General features: G+C 29.8%; 2 protein-coding genes across 2 annotated transcripts; both read left to right on the top strand.

Moving 5' to 3' along the window:
- Positions 1–576: 576 nt before the first annotated feature.
- LOC145184478 (uncharacterized) lies at positions 577–3,035 on the top strand. The gene is made up of 2 exons (XM_090068522.1): positions 577–845; positions 956–3,035. The coding sequence occupies exon 2, from the start codon at positions 2,597–2,599 to the stop codon at positions 2,939–2,941; it is 345 nt and encodes a 114-aa protein (XP_089924648.1). The 5' UTR covers positions 577–845; positions 956–2,596; the 3' UTR covers positions 2,942–3,035.
- A 9,948-nt stretch (positions 3,036–12,983) lies between these two features.
- On the top strand, positions 12,984–21,033 carry LOC149881342 (uncharacterized). Its single transcript, XM_090069443.1, has 5 exons — positions 12,984–13,165; positions 17,752–18,315; positions 19,977–20,063; positions 20,215–20,502; positions 20,727–21,033. Exons 1-5 carry the CDS (start codon positions 13,114–13,116, stop codon positions 20,759–20,761), a joined length of 1,026 nt encoding a protein of 341 aa, XP_089925569.1. The 5' UTR covers positions 12,984–13,113; the 3' UTR covers positions 20,762–21,033.
- Positions 21,034–22,425: the final 1,392 nt, after the last annotated feature.

Genomic DNA, 22,425 nt, shown 5'->3' with positions numbered 1-22,425 from the left:
GAACCTGATGAAAACTTGCTTAATTTTGTACGTCTTTTGTACTTTGAAGAGGAACCTGATAAAACTTTGAAGAGGAACCTGATGAAAACTTTGAAGAGGAACCTGATGAAAACTTTGAAGAGGAACCTGATGAAAACTTGCTTAAACGTTTTTTAAAAAAATATTTTTTAAAAACGTTTTAAATGCAGCGATATTTCAATTAAACAACATTTTAACTTCGTAACAAGTATTTATTATAAATTTAAAAAAAGGTCTTACCTAAAAAGGTCTTACCTAAAAAGGTCTTACCTAAAAAGGTCTTACCTAAAAAGGTCTAACCTAAATTTTAATTGAACCTCACTTGTTGTTGTGTAACTAAAAAAAAAAAAAAAAAAAAAAATTTCTTTTTTAAAAAATGAATAATTTTCTTGAGTATTTTTGTTTTTATTTTATAATTTAAACAAACAGTTAATATGACCTCCTAACAGGCTTCGCTATTCTTAAAAACTTAATTTTAAAAATGGCATTAAAAAATTATTACTATACGTCTTTTTCGTTATTTATGAAACATAAATAACGAAAAAGACGTATAGTTTTAATTATAAAAAATGACAGGAATAAAGCATTTTAACGAAGAAAAATTGAAAGTTAAATTTTCACAACAACAAATAAATTAGACAGGACCCTATAATTTTTATGCGACAAAATGTATGCGTGATTCTCAGAAGATTTTCAACTACGGTTTCAATTGATGAAGTTTTCATAATCAAAAGGTTTATTAAATAAACTTTTTTTACAGTTATTCAAAGTGGTAATCCTTTTCAAAGCAACAAATTCTGTAAGAATTACAGATCTGATAAAGAAACGTAAGTTGAAATAATTTAAGAACTTTTGAACTTTAAAATAAAAAAGTAAATATCATGACGAACTACGCTGAATTCAACACCACAAATCTTATATGGAGATATTTCTTTAGAGAAACATTTGAAAGAGCCGTGTGCTAAGTTGGAACATGCAAAAAAATATTGAAAATTGCTGGTGGTTCAACAAAATGTCTACATTCCCATTTACTATCTAAACAAACTTAAAGTAACATTGCAATCGCAAGCAGCAAGTTTATTCACGAGAGCTTCAAATTCGAAAGATTTAGAAGAAGATTTAGAAGAAGAACCTCAAAACAAAAAACCGAAAACCACGAACTACTTTTAGCAACATCGAAAGAAGAGGAAAATCAATCTGAAATGTTGGCACGCATGGCAGCAAAAGATGGTATATCATTTAGTGCAATTTGTAATTCCATTGATATACGAGCCGGGTTAGTAGCGCGAGAATTTAAAGATGTCCCAAAATCACGTTATACTATCAGCAAAATGGTGTTAAACTACTACGAGCAGATTAAAAAGCAATTTTTAAAGGAAATAATTGATCCAATATCAAGAGGCTCTAAATTTTCCTTATCACTTGATGAGTAAACTTCACTTGGAAACTGCAGTTATATGAATTTTAATGTACATGATAGCTGAAAAGCTATTGGAATTTAGGTTATATTCTCATTTTAGCATCTATGCCAGCAGAAAAGTGCGTTTTACTACTAAAAGAAAGTTTTTACAACTTTAAAACAAACCTTGAGGATGATATCATGGGTATTACGACTGATGGTGCAAGCGTTACGAAGAAACTTGGAAAAAATTCTAGAAATTGATCAACAATTATGCTTTGCCAAGCTCTACAGCTGGCAGTTATATCTGTTCTTTACAAAAAAAGCTCTACAGCTGGCAGTTACATCTGTTCTTTACAAAAAAAGACGCCAGTCGCTAGGAAGTTGATAAAAGTTTAGGTGATGAAAATTGTTTTTGCAAACTTAAGTAACAACGATGATGAAGACAAAGATCATGATTACAATGATAAATACGTTTATGAAGAGGAAGGTTGTACTCGAGATTCGAATGATTCATACCTAATGAATAAAACAAATGCGGTTAAAATTAAACATCAAATAATTGGACCTAACATAACAAAAGTCAGGAAAATTGTTAAAACTTTTAAAAGGTCCCCAACAAAAAATGTAAAATTATTTACAAAAGTACGTAAAAACTGAGTTTGGAAAGGTCATCCATTTAATCATGGATTGAAAAAGACGATGGAGCAATCTCTTGCTTATGTTTAAAAGATTTTATGTTAAAAATGTTGTGTAAAAAAGCCACTTCTAGATTTAGAATTGGATTCCAGTTTTGATGATTCAATAAAGATGAACGAAAACGAACATCGAACCATATCAGATTTAGTAGTGCTTTTGACTCCCGTTAATGCAACTGTGGAAGCACTTTATCAACGAAAACGCAACTTTAGTTGCAGCTAATATTGCATTGGAGTTTATGTTGACCGAAATAAAACAATAACAATCCAAAATCGGAAAACAATTGAATGCAGTCTTGAGTCACCGAATTAAAGAGAGGAGAACACCATTAAGTAGCATAGTTTATTTTCATTAGAATGCCCAGGTTACTTCATCGACAATCCCAGATGTTTTTTTGCCAAATACAAGTGCCCAAAATAAAAAAATATAATAAACCTAATAAAACGTCTAAACTCGGCAGATATAATTACATCAGCAGACATGAATAGTGATAGTGATGTTCAACTGAACGAAGCTTTATCAAGCAAGAAGTGTGATAATAAGATCAAAGCCATTAGTGAAGTATTGATTGAAGTTATGGAAAAAGGATTGGCTGCAACACAAACATTACCTATAAGGGTTGAAAGTGTGACTTCTAAAGTTCAAAAAGAAATATTGTTGTTTGAAAGTGGTACCACAAAAGGTAATCACCTTCAAAAAGCATATCATTATATACTATCTATAAGGCCAACAAGTGTGGGGTCCGAACGAGCATTCTCAGCGGCTGGATTTTTATGCTCAAAAAAGCGATTAAACGACGAAATGATTGACGCTTTTGGTTTTTAAGGGGGTACTTTCAAAAATAAATGTAATTCATGTATACTTTTGTATAATCATATTATTTTTAGTTATTTTTTTAATTTATATTGTGTTATCTTTTTAATGTATTGTTTTATAATTTAAATTACTTACCCATCCAGCAACAAGTTGTCTTAAAGACGAATTTAAGACGTCTTGAAATTGGTCTTAAACTGGTCTAAAATAAAACACTGTAAGTCGTCTTAACTAAAACATCTTAAAGTTGTCTTATTTAAGACGTCTTAAAGACGGCTTAATCTGGTCTAAAATAAAACACTGTAATGCCCCATTCTCATCAAAAATAAAACTTTAGTTGTGGTTTTTAAACTAGTGACGCATTTTTCTGTTCACGCTTTTTTTTAAAACCTTGTTTCAATTAAATGAGCTTAAAAAACGGTAGCTAGATAAGACTATAATATTTAAATACATACATACATACATACATACATACATACATACATACATACATACATACATACATACATACATACATACATACATACATACATACATACATACATACATACATACATACATACATACATACATACATACATACATACATACATACATACATACATACATACATACATACATACATACATACATACATACATACATACATACATACATACATACATACATACATACATACATACATACATACATACATACATACATACATACATACATACATACATACATACATACATACATACATACATACATACATACATACATACATACATACATACATACATACATACATACATACATACATACATACATACATACATACATACATACATACATACATACATACATACATACATACATACATACATACATACATACATACATACATACATACATACATACATACATACATACATACATACATACATACATACATACATACATACATACAAACGCTTGCGGAAAACACGGAGTTATGTAGTGGAGTTGTTCATAACAATTTGACTGAATATCTTGGATAAAGAAAAATTACTCCTTTTAGATTTCTCATCATCTGTCTCAATAAAACAAAGAATAAGATTACTTGCTCTGGGTTAGTTGTTGATCGATTGAACAATTATACAAAGGTAGATTCCCTGATTGAGTTACAGAGAACAACTTAAACTGTTGCTTAGGGATTCTTAAGCTTCCTAAGATTCTTAATCCAAAGTTTAAAATTTCTTTTTTAATGTACCCAGCTGTTTTGATCGGTTTGATGTAAAAACTAATGTTCCAGATGAAACTGATTTTGATTGGTTTTTAGGGGTCGCTCGAATAGTTCTTAACAAATACCAGGCAATTGTATAATAAAATTGAATAATAACTTTTCAATTTATTATAAACTGAACTTTTAAATTCAAAGAAGAATTTCAAACCATAGAGTACTTAAAAAATTTTCAAAATAAATTTGTTTCCATATTTACTGTTTAACAAAATTGTACACTTTATAACTGTTTATAACTTTTATATTTAATGATCTACTATTAGGACACTGAACAAAAAAACTTCAAATCTTTTTACATTTAAAAAACTTTCGACGATTGAACAACTTAAAGTAAACACTTTAGGTTGTTCAATATCTGAGTCGTTCTTGTCATTATTTTGATGTTTCTTTTTTCTGCCTTCTTTTCCATATCATAAACCTGCCTCACGAATGCTTGAGGACCGTTTGTGCAATCAGAAATTTATTAATTATTCCAGAATAATTTAATATATAATTAAAAAATACAAAATACAAAATATAATTTATTAATTTATTCCAGAATAATTTAATATATAATTTATTAATTTATTCCAGAAGTTTCACAAATTTCGTTACATCTTTATGAAGAAGATAAAAATAACTGACAAATTTTCAAAATCAATTAATTTCATTTTCTGTTTTATTGTTCTTTTTCTTCGATATGTAATAATTTGATTTATTTGTCATAAATTATCTTATGTTTGCCATTTGCATGTTTGTCATATCTAGTGGGAATACGAATCCTTGCCCGATCGTACATGTTCAATCTCTCCTTGTCCGATCCGCTACGTATTTGTTTTGTTCTGTTTGTTTTCAGATCAATCATTTCAGTATAGTTCTATAAATAAAGTAATACATGGGGGAGAGGGGGCAGTTTTGAAAAAATGCATATTTGAAACGTTTTTGTATATAAGCTTAATAAAACTAAATATTTCGTGAAAATAATATTTACCCTGGCAGCTATCATCTGTTTTTCCTGGCATTTGGCATAAACTGGACAAAACATATGATTGGTTTATTTTTTAGGATTAATAGTAAACATTTCGATATAAAGTTGTATGAGTTTCCTGACCACGTTTCTAACTATTGATATATTTAATAGCATATATAAGATAAGATAGTTCACAACATTTAAAATTAAGCAAAAAATGTCAGTAACTGAGATAATTCTGTTTCGAAAATTCATTGTTTGTTATCTAAAATGCAGTTTGGTGGTTTTGAATAAAATGAACGGGGCGCCTTTTGAATTGTTGTTTTTTTTTTTCTCGCATTTTGTTTTTTGATTACTACAGCCCGAAATTTTTAATAATAAAAGTTTTTTATAATAAAAGTGGTTCGAAATTATACAAAAAAAGAGAGAGTGATAGAAGTCATAGAGGAAGATGTTAACAATGCTGTTCTCAAAATTGCAAACTGATTAATGAAGCCAAACGAAGTTGCTGTAACTCATACTATAAAAAGTAATACCTTTCATTACAGAATAAAGAAGTATAAAAATTCATCATCTAAGACCAAGCTAATTGTGATACTAAATATATTGTCGCACAAGTATTTAATAAAGATGAGGAAATAATCTTAAGAGACTGCATAATAAAAAGCACTAAAATGAATTATGGCTTGAAATAAAAACAAGCAAAAGAATTAGCGTTTCATTATGCTTGTTTTATCTATTGTTATAAATTATGGTTGGGTTTTTTGAGGAAACCCAACCCAACTTAATTTTTGCTGGGTTTTTGGGTCATTAAGTTTTTCGGTTTTAGGTAAAACAAAACTTCTAGTTTGCTATAATTCTTTAGTAAGGAAGTTGGATTAATTTATGGTTATTTAAAAAGTTATTTAAACACTTTTTTACAAGCATATTTTCTTAGTTCGTAATTAGATGACATTTTTTTCAAATACAAAAATAATTTTTAAGTTTCAAATATAAAAATAACTTTTAAGTTTAAAATATAAAAATAATTTTAAAGTTTTAATTATAAAAATAATTTTAAAATTTCTGTTAAATTTAAAGTAACAGATTATATGTCCTTCAACCTGCCAAGGTTTCATTCAAGGGGAAAAATTGAGGCAAGTGAGTGGAATAAAGTGACCATATTAAGTGATCAACCAAATAGAGCAATATAAAATTATTGCAAAGGGAGCATAATTAAAAAAATAGAGAGAGTTAAGAAAAAATAAAGGAAATGTTATTTATTCCACAAATGTGTTTTGCAAAATATCAGTTTTAGAATCAAGACCATCTACAAATGCAGTATCAAATAAGTCTAACCAGTCAGAAGGTTAAGATTGTTTAAGCCTTATCAGTGATACTTCTTATTCTTCAATTTTTCATTTAAATCCAACAAAGGTGCAGCAACAAACATCCATTTCTAAATTTGTTGCTATAACATCAAATAATGAACAATGAACAGGATTTGTAAGTTGCAAGGTTTTTCTTTTCAGAAAATATAACATTCAACATAGAAGAAAATCATGAATTTATCAAACTGATTTAAAACCATAGACCTGGATACGAGTTACCAAATAGAAAACGGATATCTTCAGAACTTTCGATAAAGCTAAATAAAGAAGTAATCAGTTCAATAAAAAAAGATTTTACTTATAATTGCGCTGTTACCCTAATTCAAAATGGTTGGGGTACGGCCAATGATGGTTCTATAATTGCTCATTGCATCCATAATGGAAACAAACCCTATCTCATTTCTGTTTTTGGAAGCCATTCAAAAATGTGTGTGCGTATGTTTGTGTGTGTGTGTATGTGTGTGTGCGTGTGTGCGTGTGTGCGTGTGTGTTTAATATTTATGTATAGTATTATACTAATACTATACATTAATATTGTATATATATATTTATTTATTTATTTAAAATGAATAAAAACACCTTTATATGGAACTCTGAGTTTCATGCCTTTCGGCAATCATCAGCCATAGTGTATATCGTTTAAGCATGGAATTCTCGAAACTATTTTTGTTTCGATACGTTACGAAACGAGACTCGTAACGGAACTCTTCTCGAAATGTTTTTGAGTTACGAGAGTAAAGTTTTTAAACTTTCGAGAAATTTATTTCGATCGGGTCCCGGTTGTTACGAGAATCATTACGAGAACGGTTTCGAGTTTCTCGTAATGATTCTCGTAACAACCGAAACTCATTTTTCCCAAATTTTCATTTTCTCATTACGAGAATTATTTGTGTTTCGGGATATTTCGGGATATTTCGAGTTATTTCGAGTTCCAGAAATGATTTGCAAAAAATTTGATTAACCAGTTAATCAGTTGAAGTACGCATTTTTAGGACATTTGACGAGCGCGACAGCTGAATTTTGTTTTCTTTTTTTAAAAAACACAATTAAAGGTTGAAAATATCAATTTAAAGTCTTTTATTATATTACTTATCAAGACTAGGGTTAGGACTATTGTAATTGCAATTGTAAAAATTAAATACAATTACACATTACAATACAATAAAATTGTATCGTAATATTACAGAAGATTAATTCTTCTGCGGCTGAAAATTCAGCCACTTATAGACTAAAAATTGCTTCTGCGGCTGAAAATTAACGCATGCGCAAGTATTCATATTAATTTACTTCATTTTCTTAACTTAAATATCATTGTGAGATATCTTTTAGGAATTTGAAGAGAATTTGAAGATAATTTAAAAAATACAATGAGCGACCTATCGATTGGAAAATCTTTTGAGAATTTAGTTTTTTTTTGATGTTATCATTTATTTGTCATCTCGATGTAACTTTGAGCAAGCGTTAATTTTCAGCCGCAGAAGCAATTTTTAGTCTATAAGTGGCTGAATTTTCAGCCGCAGAAGACTCAAGCATTACAGAAACAATAACAAAATTTTACTTTAGTAATGTATTGTTGTGATGAAAAACAATTACAATAAGTATTGTATTGTTTTTCTTCTAACAATACAATAAAATTCGAGAACTATTGTATTGTTTTAATGAAATAAAATTACAATAACTATTGTAGTGTATTACTTTACATTAAAGTAGAAAAGCTAACGTATTTTAACGTATTTATATTCATCTCTTAACGTATTTATATTCATCAGTTTTTTGTTAATTTTTTAAAAAGTAAATGTACTATGTATAATTTAAATAATGTATTTTTTTAAAATTTTATTAGACTGTTTCAATGGTCGAGCGGTCTGAGGCATATGTCCCGTTATTAGAAAGTCGTGAGTTCGATCCCGAACAATCTATGACGTTTCGCGATTTGATTTTTCCCGAAACGTTTCGAGAATCCCTAGCTTAATATCGTTACTTAAAAACCGTTTAAAAATTACAAATTAAAATTACGGTAGAACGAGTTCTGACGTTACTAAACGGAAACAAAAAGACGTTAAAGGTTTTAGTCCCTGGTGTCAAATAAGGATAGCAAAAATTTCTTTGCATGTCGGCACTTTGATATTATTTCATATCTTTTGTTAAGTAAGTTTTCTCCTTTATATGATAATATATGAAATTTTTCGCGGAGACAAAGATTACAAACTTTTGCTGCTTGATTGTAGGGCTTGCATTGTGCTATAATCTTCCATGTAATCACCGGTTTCAGATTTTTAGATTTTAGCATCCATATTTCTTTGGAAAGTTCGGTGTCATTTTTATATTTAGGCGCGTTGAAAGATTTAAGATGGTTGCCATATCTAAGTTTAAATGTAGTTTCACTTATACCGAAATAAACTTTCTCTTTGAATTGAGGATCTCCAGAATTTACAGTGGCTTGGTATACGACATTGCTAGAAAGGCATTGGTTATTTAACGGACAATTTTTTTTGTCTATGCAGTTGCATTTTTTTGTTGTTTTATATTTATCGCTTTGAAGAATTTTGCTATTATGTGCATTTATTAAAGAATTGATATTAGGCATGCAACTATAGCTAACTTTAATAGAGTTTCTATTGAAAATTTTATGAAGCCTGTGTCCTACTGGAAAGTGTTGGTCAATTAAAGCTAAGAAGCGCTTTCCAATATTAGTTTCAACATTTTTGCTAAACGGGGGGTTATACCATATAATTTTACGTTTGCGATGTTTACTTTGATGTTTGTCTATTTGCGGTTGGTAGGTGAGTTTTGAATTGTATCCTGATTTACGTAAAGCCTCTTCATAAGTAAGAATAGAGTTATTGAACACAGTTTTATTTATTGCCATAGTTGATAATCTTGACTCAATAGTGCGAGGGATTTCTTTTATTATATTAGGTGGATGGTTTGAATCAGAATGAATATACAAAAGTTGGTTATTAGGTTTACAATATGGTTGATAAGAACCGTCGATCAGGTTCAATGTTACATCCAGATAATTGACAATTTTAATATTAGATTGAATAGAGATATTTAGGTTGTTACCTTTAAAAACATGCGTAAAATGCTTTTTAATTTTCTCCATTTGTTGGCCGCTTTTGTTTTCAAAAATAGCAAGTCCGTCATCACGATACAAGCCAAAATTATTTTTATCGTAATGTTGAGAAAGCTGAAACAATATAAAGATACCAACTAGTTCGCAAACTTCAGCTCCATCAAATGCACCCATTGTGACATCAAATAATCCGCCTCTTTTCTTTATTCAAGCTTCATCGTTTTTAAAAATTAAAGATTTTCTTGCATGATATATTTGTTTTTTATCGTCATCATTTATAACAACATGTTGTTCGGCGAAACTGATTGCATTGGTAAGTGTGGTTTCACTAATAGATGGGTAAAAATCATTTATATCGAAAATTAGAAATTTGCAAAGGGGTTTATTTTTGATGTTTTTAAACCTATCTATAACGAACTGGGTGCAACACAATGGGTGCATTTGATGGAGCTGAAGTTTGCGAACTAGTTGGTATCTTTATATTGTTTCAGCTTTCTCAACATTACGATAAAAATAATTTTGGCTTGTATCGTGATGACGGACTTGCTATTTTTGAAAACAAAAGCGGCCAACAAATGGAGAAAATTAAAAAGCATTTTACGCATGTTTTTAAAGGTAACAACCTAAATATCTCTATTCAATCTAATATTAAAATTGTCAATTATCTGGATGTAACATTGAACCTGATCGACGGTTCTTATCAACCATATTGTAAACCTAATAACCAACTTTTGTATATTCATTCTGATTCAAACCATCCACCTAATATAATAAAAGAAATCCCTCGCACTATTGAGTCAAGATTATCAACTATGGCAATAAATAAAACTGTGTTCAATAACTCTATTCTTACTTATGAAGAGGCTTTACGTAAATCAGGATACAATTCAAAACTCACCTACCAACCGCAAATAGACAAACATCAAAGTAAACATCGCAAACGTAAAATTATATGGTATAACCCCCCGTTTAGCAAAAATGTTGAAACTAATATTGGAAAGCGCTTCTTAGCTTTAATTGACCAACACTTTCCAGTAGGACACAGGCTTCATAAAATTTTCAATAGAAACTCTATTAAAGTTAGCTATAGTTGCATGCCTAATATCAATTCTTTAATAAATGCACATAATAGCAAAATTCTTCAAAGCGATAAATATAAAACAACAAAAAAATGCAACTGCATAGACAAAAAAAATTGTCCGTTAAATAACCAATGCCTTTCTAGCAATGTCGTATACCAAGCCACTGTAAATTCTGGAGATCCTCAATTCAAAGAGAAAGTTTATTTCGGTATAAGTGAAACTACATTTAAACTTAGATATGGCAACCATCTTAAATCTTTCAACGCGCCTAAATATAAAAATGACACCGAACTTTCCAAAGAAATATGGATGCTAAAATCTAAAAATCTGAAACCGGTGATTACATGGAAGATTATAGCACAATGCAAGCCCTACAATCAAGCAGCAAAAGTTTGTAATCTTTGTCTCCGCGAAAAATTTCATATATTATCATATAAAGGAGAAAACTTACTTAACAAAAGATATGAAATAATATCAAAGTGCCGACATGCAAAGAAATTTTTGCTATCCTTATTTGACACCAGGGACTAAAACCTTTAACGTCTTTTTGTTTCCGTTTAGTAACGTCAGAACTCGTTCTACCGTAATTTTAATTTGTAATTTTTAAACGGTTTTTAAGTAACGATATACACTATGGCTGATGATTGCCGAAAGGCATGAAACTCAGAGTTCCATATAAAGGTGTTTTTATTCATTTTAAATAAATAAATAAATAAATATTGCTCTATTATTCATTAGTATTGAGCACTCTCAAACGCACAAGAGTATTTGTATTATTACACTATAATAATGCATTATATATTTTGTATATATATATATATATATATATATATACAATATATAGTAATGTGTATATATATACACATTACTAAAAGAGATATACAGATGTCTTGTTAAAATGTCCTAAGGACGTCTTAAACTGGTTGTCTGAAGACGTCTTAAACACGTCTTTAACTAGTTGCAGGTGTCTAGACGAGTGAAAGATAAGTTAGAACGTCTTAAAGACGTCTTATGTTGGGTGGGTTGGTTCATTAGTAAATGAAATATTTTAGTTAACTAAAAAACGAAAAACTATAAATTTATTGATAATAATTTATATTATTATATTTATATCATATTTTTAATTATATTATCAATAAATTAATCATTTTTCAGTGTTTGATGAGTACTTAAAAGTTTGTTCTTCACCTTTGAATGATTGCTTCGCATGCTTCACCGCCAATTATTGCTTCTGTTTTTTTATTTAACCCCGGGATTTCCCGGAGGTAAATCGTGAAATTCTGTGATCGAGATTCGGTATTTTGCCATCGAACTCTGAATAATCATCTCCTTAAGCAAAAAGCTTAAGTTATTATTACATTGTAAAAAGTATTTTTAAAACTATGCTGTAATTATTGTAGATATAAATGCACTTTGAGTAGTTAGAAATGCTCAATATCCCTCCTTATAAAATTAAACCTAAAGATGAGAGCGATTACCAAAGAAGCACTGGGCATTTGGTTTCAAAGCTCTAAATCTAGTTTGTTCAATATGTAAAGTACTTAGGTACACGATGAATACGAAGAAATCCCGAACTAATTATCAGCTAATATACACTGTGAGTGTTTAGCTATTTGAATTTTTCGTTTGACCGTGTTTATTTATTTATTTCGGATATGGAGCTCGCTGAACCCATCGGAAAAGACAACTTAGGTAATTGGTTTGAGGTTATCTACAAATCGAAAAGAGAGTTACACTTTTTATTGGAATGACATGTCAGCACTTTTTGAAAAAAACTTTTGATATTTTAATACGGCATTTAAAAAAAAGAAAATTGGCGAATTAAGGTTTTCAACGCTAAAAACATTTACGCTGAAAATCGAAACCAATCGTTGCTGGATATAGGGAAAGCAAAACCAAAACTATAAATCCAAACGTAAAATTGTTAGTTGAATATTAATGCAGTATTAAGTTGTCATAAATACTATTTGTCCTAAAAATCTTTGTTGAGTTCTAAAGTTTCTAAAAGAATGCAGTAAAAATGACATTATAAATAAGTAAAAAAATGACCATAGTAAAAGTAAAAAGTAAGATAAATTTTATGGAAAGAAAAGTTTTATTTTGCGTTCATACCACCGTCTTCTTTTTATGGTATAATGAATAGGAAAGAAAGTATTATTGCATATGTAAAATAAAGCTGAGGTCGAATTAATGCTTTTATTTTAATTGAGCTGGAATGAACTTTAACTTACAAAACCGAAAATTTTACTGACACTGATTCAGCGCTGAATCAGCGTTGATAGAAGATAAAAGCATATAAAAATCTGAATTCTAATGGTTTTACTTTAGAAAAGAGATTAAGAGACGATAATCGATATATAAGTATCGCCGATAACATATCAAAGTAAATAAATATCAATCGATATATAAGTATCATCCGTACTACTAAAGTATATTAGGCACCATGGGGAAACCAGTATTTTGGTTATTTATTTTAGCTTTTGCTCTGAAACAAGGTAAAATTAAATTTTATTTTAAATATTATTTTAAATTGTGCAAATCAAAGATATATTTGTTGATAATTTTATTTGCTAATAAGTTTCCATACAAGCGAATTGATAAAGCACTGGCGTTACCGCACCAACAGTAAAAAAAAAAATTGCGGTAAAACACTTATTAGTTTATTTATGGACGTATAAGATGGACGTTCAACTTATTGTTTCACACCAAAGAGGCCGCAGAAATCAGCGAGTTTCCGACTTACTCTAAATTTTCCGCCATCAATAAAAAATCTATTAAAACGGCTGCCGACAGATTTAAAACAGAAACTCTGATCTTGTGGCATTAGTTTAAACTTTAAAAGCATTTGTTTAATAAAATTGTTCAGGATAAAGTAACTACTTCACGCGTTGACAAATTACTAATCAAATTACACCAAGGTAAAGGAAATTAGTTTTCGGCACGAACAGATTTTATCGTTTTTCCAAGATGAATATTTGTAAATTTGGGAACTTTTTCGTAAACAAAGACTGTCCATGATTAAATAGACCTGTAAGAATGATTTTAAAATGGCTAAAAAAAGCATAGCGAAATATATAAAAGCTTAAATAAAATTTGTTGTCAAGATCTGGTTTCATTCATCTCCTTGGTCCTTCATTCACCATAAATTTGTGTATTTTTTTAGTATCTTTTCCAATTTGTCGCCATTTTTTGCCTCGACTACTCTATAAGCTCCATGATATATATTCCACTATACATTATTTTTTTAGTAGTTGTATTTTCTAATAGGCTTTTTTATAATTCATTTGATGAAGCAAAAACTTTTAAAAAGTTATTCAAATTTATAATTATCTTGCAAAATGCGGCCAGGTTGTTCATCTTTTCGTTTTTCATTATTCATATATCATTTCATTTGTCATAAAAAGCACATAATAACACTTTTTTTTTTTGTCAAATAAAAGTTAGCTTATATTTAGCTGGTAAATCATGTTATGCTGATACTAAATACTTAGTTATTCTTGCGCTTCGCCATAAATTGGCTTTGCTAAATTCTTTAAAACTGTGACAAATTATTTTTTTTCTTTATTGTGTTTACGTTCATTTTATTTATTTACATTCGAGTTATTTATCCTTAACTGTATATACTTCTGTTGTTAAACATAAAAATATAAAATTCTATAATATTCATAAACTGGAAGTTTACAGCAATATTGTAGATGGAGTAGTTCCCTGGACATGGAATCATTGTGCTCTAGGTAGCTACAAAACTAGTTGATATTTTGCATTATTAGTTATATCTTTAGTTATACATTTACTAAAGTGGTTAAGTAAATTATCTCAATTTTTATATCATCATCAGCGTTATTTCTTAAAATATTAAGAATGTCTAGCTATATAAAATTAAGCTTAAAACTTGGTTCTAGTTCTGCTATCTTTAATAACTATATGGAAGTTGATGTGACTGGTTAGACGAAACCAAATATTTTCGACGAATCCGACAGACTTTAAGAGAATTAAATTTCTATGTTTTAAAACAAAAGATTTCAAACAAATGATCTCAATTTCTATATAATCATCTCTTAAAAAATTTCTCATAATCTTTATTCTAAAAAAATAAAATAAAATAAAAGCTTTAATCATCAAATTAATTAATATTGGAGATAATTCGAAACTAATTTTTTTTTTTATTTTTTTTTTTATAGTTATGTAACGCTAAAAATCTGTTGTTGTTTTTTAACAAATTCTGTCTTTTGGATCAAATACTTTTAAATGGAAAAACTTTTCCTAAAGAACATCTAGTCTTAAAGTTTTAAAAATAACTCCCGAAATATTTGCAATGCGCTGAAAACATATATCGGTTTTAGTTTTGATCGATTTTTAAACACGGTATTAAGGTGCAATAAATTTGAACGGACGTCCAATTTTCTCGATTGACAATTAAAATGCAGATTGCGGAATGCAGTAAGGCACGACGGTGTATGCATAAAAGTTTATATTAAATATACATTAAATTCTCAGTTTGTAGTGAATTTGTTTGCAGTCATAAATCGTGATAAAAAGTTAGTAAAGAGGGAAAAAAACTATACTAAAAATAGTAAGACATTTTTTAGTCTAATGTCTGATTTTGTGCAAGTGACGCACTAGTTTTAATTCTGGTGTTGATCAAACATGTAGTTGTTTTGTTTTGATCAGAGTATGCAAGAACGTCTTAAACACTTTTCACTTGGACAATTAAGCAGTCTAACGTTAAAAACCTAAAGCTGTGAAAGAGTTTTTTTTGCTTGGTCAGGTGTTTTATGTAGTTTGAAAAACTCAAATTCAAATTTGTTTTTACAACAAAGTATTTGTTTTGTTTGCCACCAGCATAATATGCTTGTTATAATCTTGTGATTAAATTTTACAAAGCGTTTAGCAAAATCCTTGTTTGAAACGTTTGGTTGGATCAAGTTAATTAGTGTTAAGCAAAAGCGCAAAATTTTATTCAAAGAATTGTCCATCGTTAAATATCACTTTTTCCTATTTTTTAGGCAGCATACTGATTCCGTGTTGAAAAAACTTTTTATCTTTTAAGGCAAGAATAAACCCTATTTTTGACTATAAAACAAAAAAGCTTGTAAGATGATAACTTCGTCATGTCTTTTGGAGTATTTGTGTCTTTTAAGCTTCAATGCTCTATAGACCTCAATACTCCAAAAAGCTTTGTTGTTGGTAACGTTCCCAGTGAAAATTTCGATAGAGAGCAGTTGTTCATAGTAAATCCCTTCTAGCTCATCTCACAAGATTCACAGCATAAGCTTCTTGTCATGAGTATCCGGTTTTGCCATTGAATTTGATGCTTGGCAGGTAGTGATCGACCGGAACATAAGTTTTGCCGGAACCGAAACCACACCGGTAAAAGATCCTAAATATTCCTAACCAGAACCGGAACCGAAAATAAATCCAGACCGAAACAGGAACAGAAACCGGAACCGAAAATAAGTAATATATTTTTAAAAAAGTAGTTCTAATTTAAACAAAAATTAATGTAGTAAAAATAATTAAAATTTTACATTTTTTTTTTAAAAAGTTTTTTAACCTAAGGCATCGAGAAGCAATTAGACAATTCAGAAAAATCATTTAACACTTAAATGATTTTTTGGATTGCCAAAATGCACATTAATCATTTTCCCCTGTTCGAGCTTGCGCAATAATTTTTGCAATGTGCGAAAAAGATGGAATTTTTTTTCATTATAGTCAGACTTTGAGCTGTTTATCTTTAGGAGGTTCAAAATTGTCCATTTGAATCATGACAACATGTTTAAGAAAATGAGCTAGAAGAAGCGGAATGGTGATAGTTCAGCTCAAATTATAGCGATAAAAATATTACAAGATATGAATATTAATTTAAAATTATTTTAAACAAGAAATTTAATTAGTTTTCAATAAAAGCCAAATTTTATTTACATTAATTCTCAAGCTTAACTACTAATTTAAAAAATTTTTCAATCATTTTTTCAAAATGAAAATAACGGTATTATGCTAAATAAAGCTTTATAATATGTTTTTTCGGTATTATTTTGAAACGGAACTCTGGCTGGAACCGAAATCTTAAATATATCCGAAACCGGAACCGGAAATTCGGTTCCGACCGGAAACTTGGCCGGAAACCGGATCCGAACCGAATTCCGGTTGATCACTATTGGCAGGGCTTAACTTACGATTCGTCATGGTGGGTTCACTTTTCATCACTTTTTGTCGCAGGTGTCAAAACAACTACTTAAGAAAAATTACTCATTGATCAAAAATCCAAAAAGGCTAAATAACTTTGCTAAAAATCATTTGGGCAAGGGGAAAAAAACTCACCCTTTCTCTCAGTTTTGACTTTTTGTTAGATGCGCCATCTTTTGTTAGCCCCTCAGTACTACTACTACTGCTACTATTACTACTACTACTACTACTACTACTACTACTACTACTACTACTACTACTACTACTACTACTACTACTACTACTACTACTACTACTACTACTACTACTACTACTACTACTACTACTACTACTACTACTACTACTACTACTACTACTACTACTACTACTACTACTACTACTACTACTACTACTACTACTACTACTACTACTACTACTACTACTACTACTACTACTACTACTACTACTACTACTACTACTACTACTACTACTACTACTACTACTACTACTACTACTACTACTACTACTACTACTACTACTACTACTACTACTACTACTACTACTACTACTACTACTACTACTACTACTACTACTACTACTACTACTACTACTACTACTACTACTACTACTACTACTACTACTACTACTACTACTACTACTACTACTACTACTACTACTACTACTATTACATATATATATATATATATATATATATATATATATATATATATATATATATATATATATACAAAATATGTATTATTATAGTATAATAATACAAATACTCTTGTGCGTTTTTAAACATATATATATATACATACATTAATATATATATATATATATATATATATATATATATATATATATATATATATATATATATATATATATATATATATATATACTTTAAATTCAGGTGGAAACGCTGAAACAACAACCACAGAATCAACAACAGTAGAAACAACAACTGAAGAAACAACAACAGTAGAACTAACAACAGTAGAACCAACAACCGCAGAACCTACAACAGTAGAACCAACAACCGCAGAACCAACAACCGCAGAACCTACAACAGTGGAACCAACAACCGCAGAACCTACAACAGTGGAACCAACAACCGCAGAACCTACAACAGTGGAACCAACAACCGCAGAACCTACAACAGTAGAACCAACAACCGCAGAACCAACAACCGCAGAACCAACAACCGCAGAACCAACAACGGCAGAACCTACAACAGTAGAACCAACAACCGCAGAACCTACAACAGTAGAACCAACAACCGCAGAACCAACAACCGCAGGACCTACAACAGTAGAACCAACAACCGCAGAACCAACAACCGCTGGACCTACAACAGTAGAACCAACAACCGCAGGACCAACAACTGCAGGACCAACAACCGCAGGACCAACAACCGCAGGACCAACAACCGCAGGACCTACAACAGTAGAACCAACAAGTTCAACTCCTTTAAAACGTAATTTTTTTTTTTCGGTAAAAAATGAATTTATGCAAAAACTAAAATTAAGCAGTCTGATAAAATAAACAGAACACCTAAGTTATGCCTAAACCATGGTAGAATCATACAATCAATCAATCATACAACATACAGTGTTTTATAATAATTTTATAATGCATACAGTGGTTTTCAAAAACATCATTTCCTTTAAATTTTTTAGCGATTATTTCCATACTTTTTTTAAAAATATAAAAAAGAAAGGCAGATTATTTTTAAATTTTAATTTGGAATATATTGTATAGCCAAAAAAAAAAAAAAAGAAAATTAAATAATAAAAACATTATTTTGGTGCCAAAATCAATCAAAAGAGAGAATCAGGTTAAAAACTATTGTAAAAAAATGTGTCAAAAACTTAAGTTCACGCTTTAATTCAGTATTTTGCTTGATTACCACGTGCTTTTACGCAGGCTAAAATACGTTTTAAATAGATTCAATTAGATGCATACATAATTCCCTTGGAATTTCATTCTAAATTTTTTTCAGTGCAATTTTCGATTGCGCTTCGCTTTCCATATTCTCTCTTAATAACTTCTTGCCCATCTATAATCAAATATTTGTGATATAGTTCAGATCTGGTGATCGTTCTGGCCAGTGTAGAAAGAGTCATTTGTTGCCTTTAAAGCCACTCTTTCACCGAGTTGGCAGTATGTGCCGTTGCGCCGTCTTGTCGCAAAATCCAACTTTTTCACGCCTTCCAAAAATAATCTAGAAGTAGGTAAAAGCTTAATTTTCCAAGGTCTCATTTTAATTACACTGGTTAATTTTCCTTGTATAAACATTTTGAAATCCTATCCCCATTATGACAAATTTATCCTCATATACTAATCGAGCCGCCACCGCCTTTTACACTTGGTACACAAAATCTTTCCTTATATTTTCTGAAGCTTATGTTTTAGCAATAGATCTTGGTTTAGGATTAAGACAAATCATCTACTGACCATTGAAGTCTTTCCTTACGCAACTTATATCTTTTACATCCCATCTATCACCTTAAAAGCAGTTTTCTTGCAGCAACTTAATAATCAAAGAAAAGTAACTGATCTTATATTTTTGAAAGCCATTGCATTTGCTTTAAAATCATCAAACAGGAAAAAAAATTACTTATTGATCAAAAATCCAAAAAGGCTAAATCACTTTGCTGAAAGTCATTTTGGGGAAAAAACTCACCCTTTCTCTCAGTTTTGACAACTCTGTAAAATTAAATCATCAACATTATTGCTTGTTTTAAAGTGCGATGAATTACATTTGATTATTAATTTTAGGTATAAATTACATTTAATTTTGTATTTTCTTAACAGTTTATTATTACTTTATTTTTATTCTTTTAAATTAGATATATTAAATTAACAAATAAACAAATAAGATATTCAACCTTCGCAAAAAAGTTTAAAAAGGGCAAAAAGCTTTGTAATGCTTCAAAAGTGCACAAAATTCTATTTAAACCTTAAAATGAATTCTATAGAACTTCTATTGAAACTCCAATGCATATAAAAATTCAAAAAGAAATTTAACCAACAATTTGTCCCGGGCAACTTAAAAGATAACTAATAAATGACTTTTAATAAAACCTTGTTTCAGTTCATATCTAATATACTTAACTGTAATTTTTGTACTTCTAGCTTGCTATGTTTGTCGGTGTGGTTTGGGTGTTTCAACTTTTCCTAATTTCAATCTTACGAAAGAGGATATCGAAAAAAACTTTAGTGGTGATAAATTTATTTTGGTTGTCAAGCTTACTTTTTTGGAAGGAGGGTAGGGTAGGGGGCAGAATATTTAAAACAGGAAGTGATTCCAAGAATATTAAAAAGAAAAGGTGATTTCTAAACAAATTCTAAACTTATTTTTTTTATTTGCAAGGAACTTGCTTCAATGATAAACTAAAAGAGTCAATCAGATTTGTGTCCACCATAGTCAACTTGATCGTCGATAAAAACAACACCTTTGAAAGTTGCAGACGAGATTTAAAGAAAGAGATCAAATCAACAAACGACTCTCCCTGCATAGACTTGATGTTTGATAGCTTTTCAGAATGTACCGCGAATATCAACTTTCAAATTAGAGATCTTTACGTTCAAGCAAAGAGTTCCGTTAAAATGCTGGAAAAACAGTTGGTTTTTTCGGAGAATAATTTCGAGACATTCATAGGTAAAGTTCATTTGTTAACTTGTATAAACGTGTTTTGTTTTTGAGAAAGTGTGTTAACGTGTGTGTAATTGAAAACCATCTAAATAACTAAGCTGTTTTTAAGATGTTGTTTTGGGTATTTGAGACATTGTTTTGGATGTTATCAAAATTGATGATATGGGAATTATTGAAGAGAGAATTCACTTTGTTCGAAATGTGTTTTTCAAGCTCTCTTTTATTCATAGGTTTAAAGAAGTTGATGAACTTCATCGGCTGGTAAACTTGTGTTTCTGATGTGTTTTTCTTTTCACATGTTGAATCTAAAAATATTTTAACCTTGAGCTCAATCATCTGGATGATGATGTAAAAGAGGGTTAGCGTCTGTTTTATCTCAACGCTGATTGACGTTTTAAACACCGGTTGCATGAACACAGCACGAAAGTGAAAGAGCAGACAAAAAAAATAAAACAATTAGACAAAATGTGACAAAAGTTGTAAAAAACTATTAAGATTATTGAACTATTCTGAAAACCAAAATAAAATTTTTTTTCATTTTTTTGAAAAATTATGGCTTTGTTTTTTTTTTTTCTTTTCTGAACAAAAAATTTTAGGAGTTCGGTATCTCCATAAAATAAAGTTTCAACAGTTTTGTACCTTCCACAAACAAAATTTCAGAGGTTTCATATCTCCCTAAAATAACGTTTTAGCTGTTCTGCATCTCCCTCAAACAAAAAAAAACAACTTAAGCAATTGCGCTACTCCCTTCAATAAAAAACGTTTTTGATCAAGAATAAAATCAAAAATAATACAACAACAGACATTTGAAAAATTAATGGCAAATATGTAATGAAAAAAAAAAAGATCCCAGCAAGCACAAAAACGTTGAAACAACGTTGAAATAACGTTGATCAACGTTGATCAACGTCGATCAACGTTATTTCAACGTTGTTTCAACGTTGTTTCAACGTTGTGTGCTTGCTGGGATTCAGGCGATAAAAACAGGTTAACAAAATCATAATTATCATTAACCAAAAGTCCCTACGGATTTTTCAAGTGTATTCCCACATTACAAGCACAGTCCTGTTTAATACTTAAGGTTTTGTTATTCAAACAATTTGGATGCGGCTAATTGTCATCCATTTTAACTATTTTCAAATAAGTGGCGTACTGGAGTAAGGGATTTAAAACATTACAAGAGACTAAAATGCTCTCGAATTATGCAAGAAAGACAGCAGATAGTTGATGATGACAGATGAAGAAGCAGGTTGCAGCTCATCTTTTTTGGAAAATGATATTAAAAAACATGTTTTTAAATGTCATTTTCCAAAAAAGATGGATTTTCACATTGATCACAAAATTCCTTTCAATTTTGAAAAAGTTTAATGGAATTTTTTGATTAATGTGAACTTGTCATATGTCAATATTCTATCAATGTAGATATAGGTGAACATATGCTGATATCCCACTTCAGAAATTTTCACATAAGCATTCCTTTCGTCCTTTCGTACTGGTTTTTATTACTGGTATTTTTTTCGTCCTTTCGTACTGGTTTTTATTACTGGTATTTTTTTCGTCCTTTCGTACTGGTTTTTATTACTGGTATTTTTTTCGTCCTTTCGTACTGGTTTTTATTACTGGTATTTTTTCGTCCTTTCGTACTGGTTTTTATTACTGGTATTTTTTTCGTCCTTTCGTACTGGTTATTATTACTGGTATTTTTTTCGTCCTTTCGTACTGGTTATTATTACTGGTATTTTTTTCGTCCTTTCGTACTGGTTATTATAACTGGTATTTTTTTCGCATGTACAAACGAAAAAAAATCTTTATCTGTATCAATATCGAGTTCTTAACTCTTTTTTTTAACATTAATTTTTAACATTAAAGACTACTGAAGTATTCGAACACAAAATCTCATTTTTCTCAAAAGTAGAAAAAGTGGACATT

The sequence above is a fragment of the Hydra viridissima genome, unplaced genomic scaffold (assembly GCF_058129835.1).
Source record: "Hydra viridissima isolate aposymbiotic clone 2 unplaced genomic scaffold, HvirCarnegie_v1 scaffold_12, whole genome shotgun sequence".
In the NCBI taxonomy this organism is placed as follows: domain Eukaryota; kingdom Metazoa; phylum Cnidaria; class Hydrozoa; order Anthoathecata; family Hydridae; genus Hydra; species Hydra viridissima.
The sequence above is the reverse complement of the archived record's forward strand: the minus strand, read 5'-3'. Positions and strand labels throughout refer to the sequence as shown.

Bases quoted from the DNA above. Each gene is read 5' to 3' on its own strand.
- LOC145184478 (XM_090068522.1), top strand. From the start codon at position 2,597: ATGAATAGTGATAGTGATGTTCAACTGAACGAAGCTTTATCAAGCAAG.
- LOC149881342 (XM_090069443.1), top strand. From the start codon at position 13,114: ATGGGGAAACCAGTATTTTGGTTATTTATTTTAGCTTTTGCTCTGAAA. The intron at 18,316-19,976 runs GTAATTTTTTTT...TTGTACTTCTAG, and splicing joins AAGTTCAACTCCTTTAAAAC to CTTGCTATGTTTGTCGGTGT. The intron at 20,503-20,726 runs GTAAAGTTCATT...TTTTATTCATAG, and splicing joins TAATTTCGAGACATTCATAG to GTTTAAAGAAGTTGATGAAC.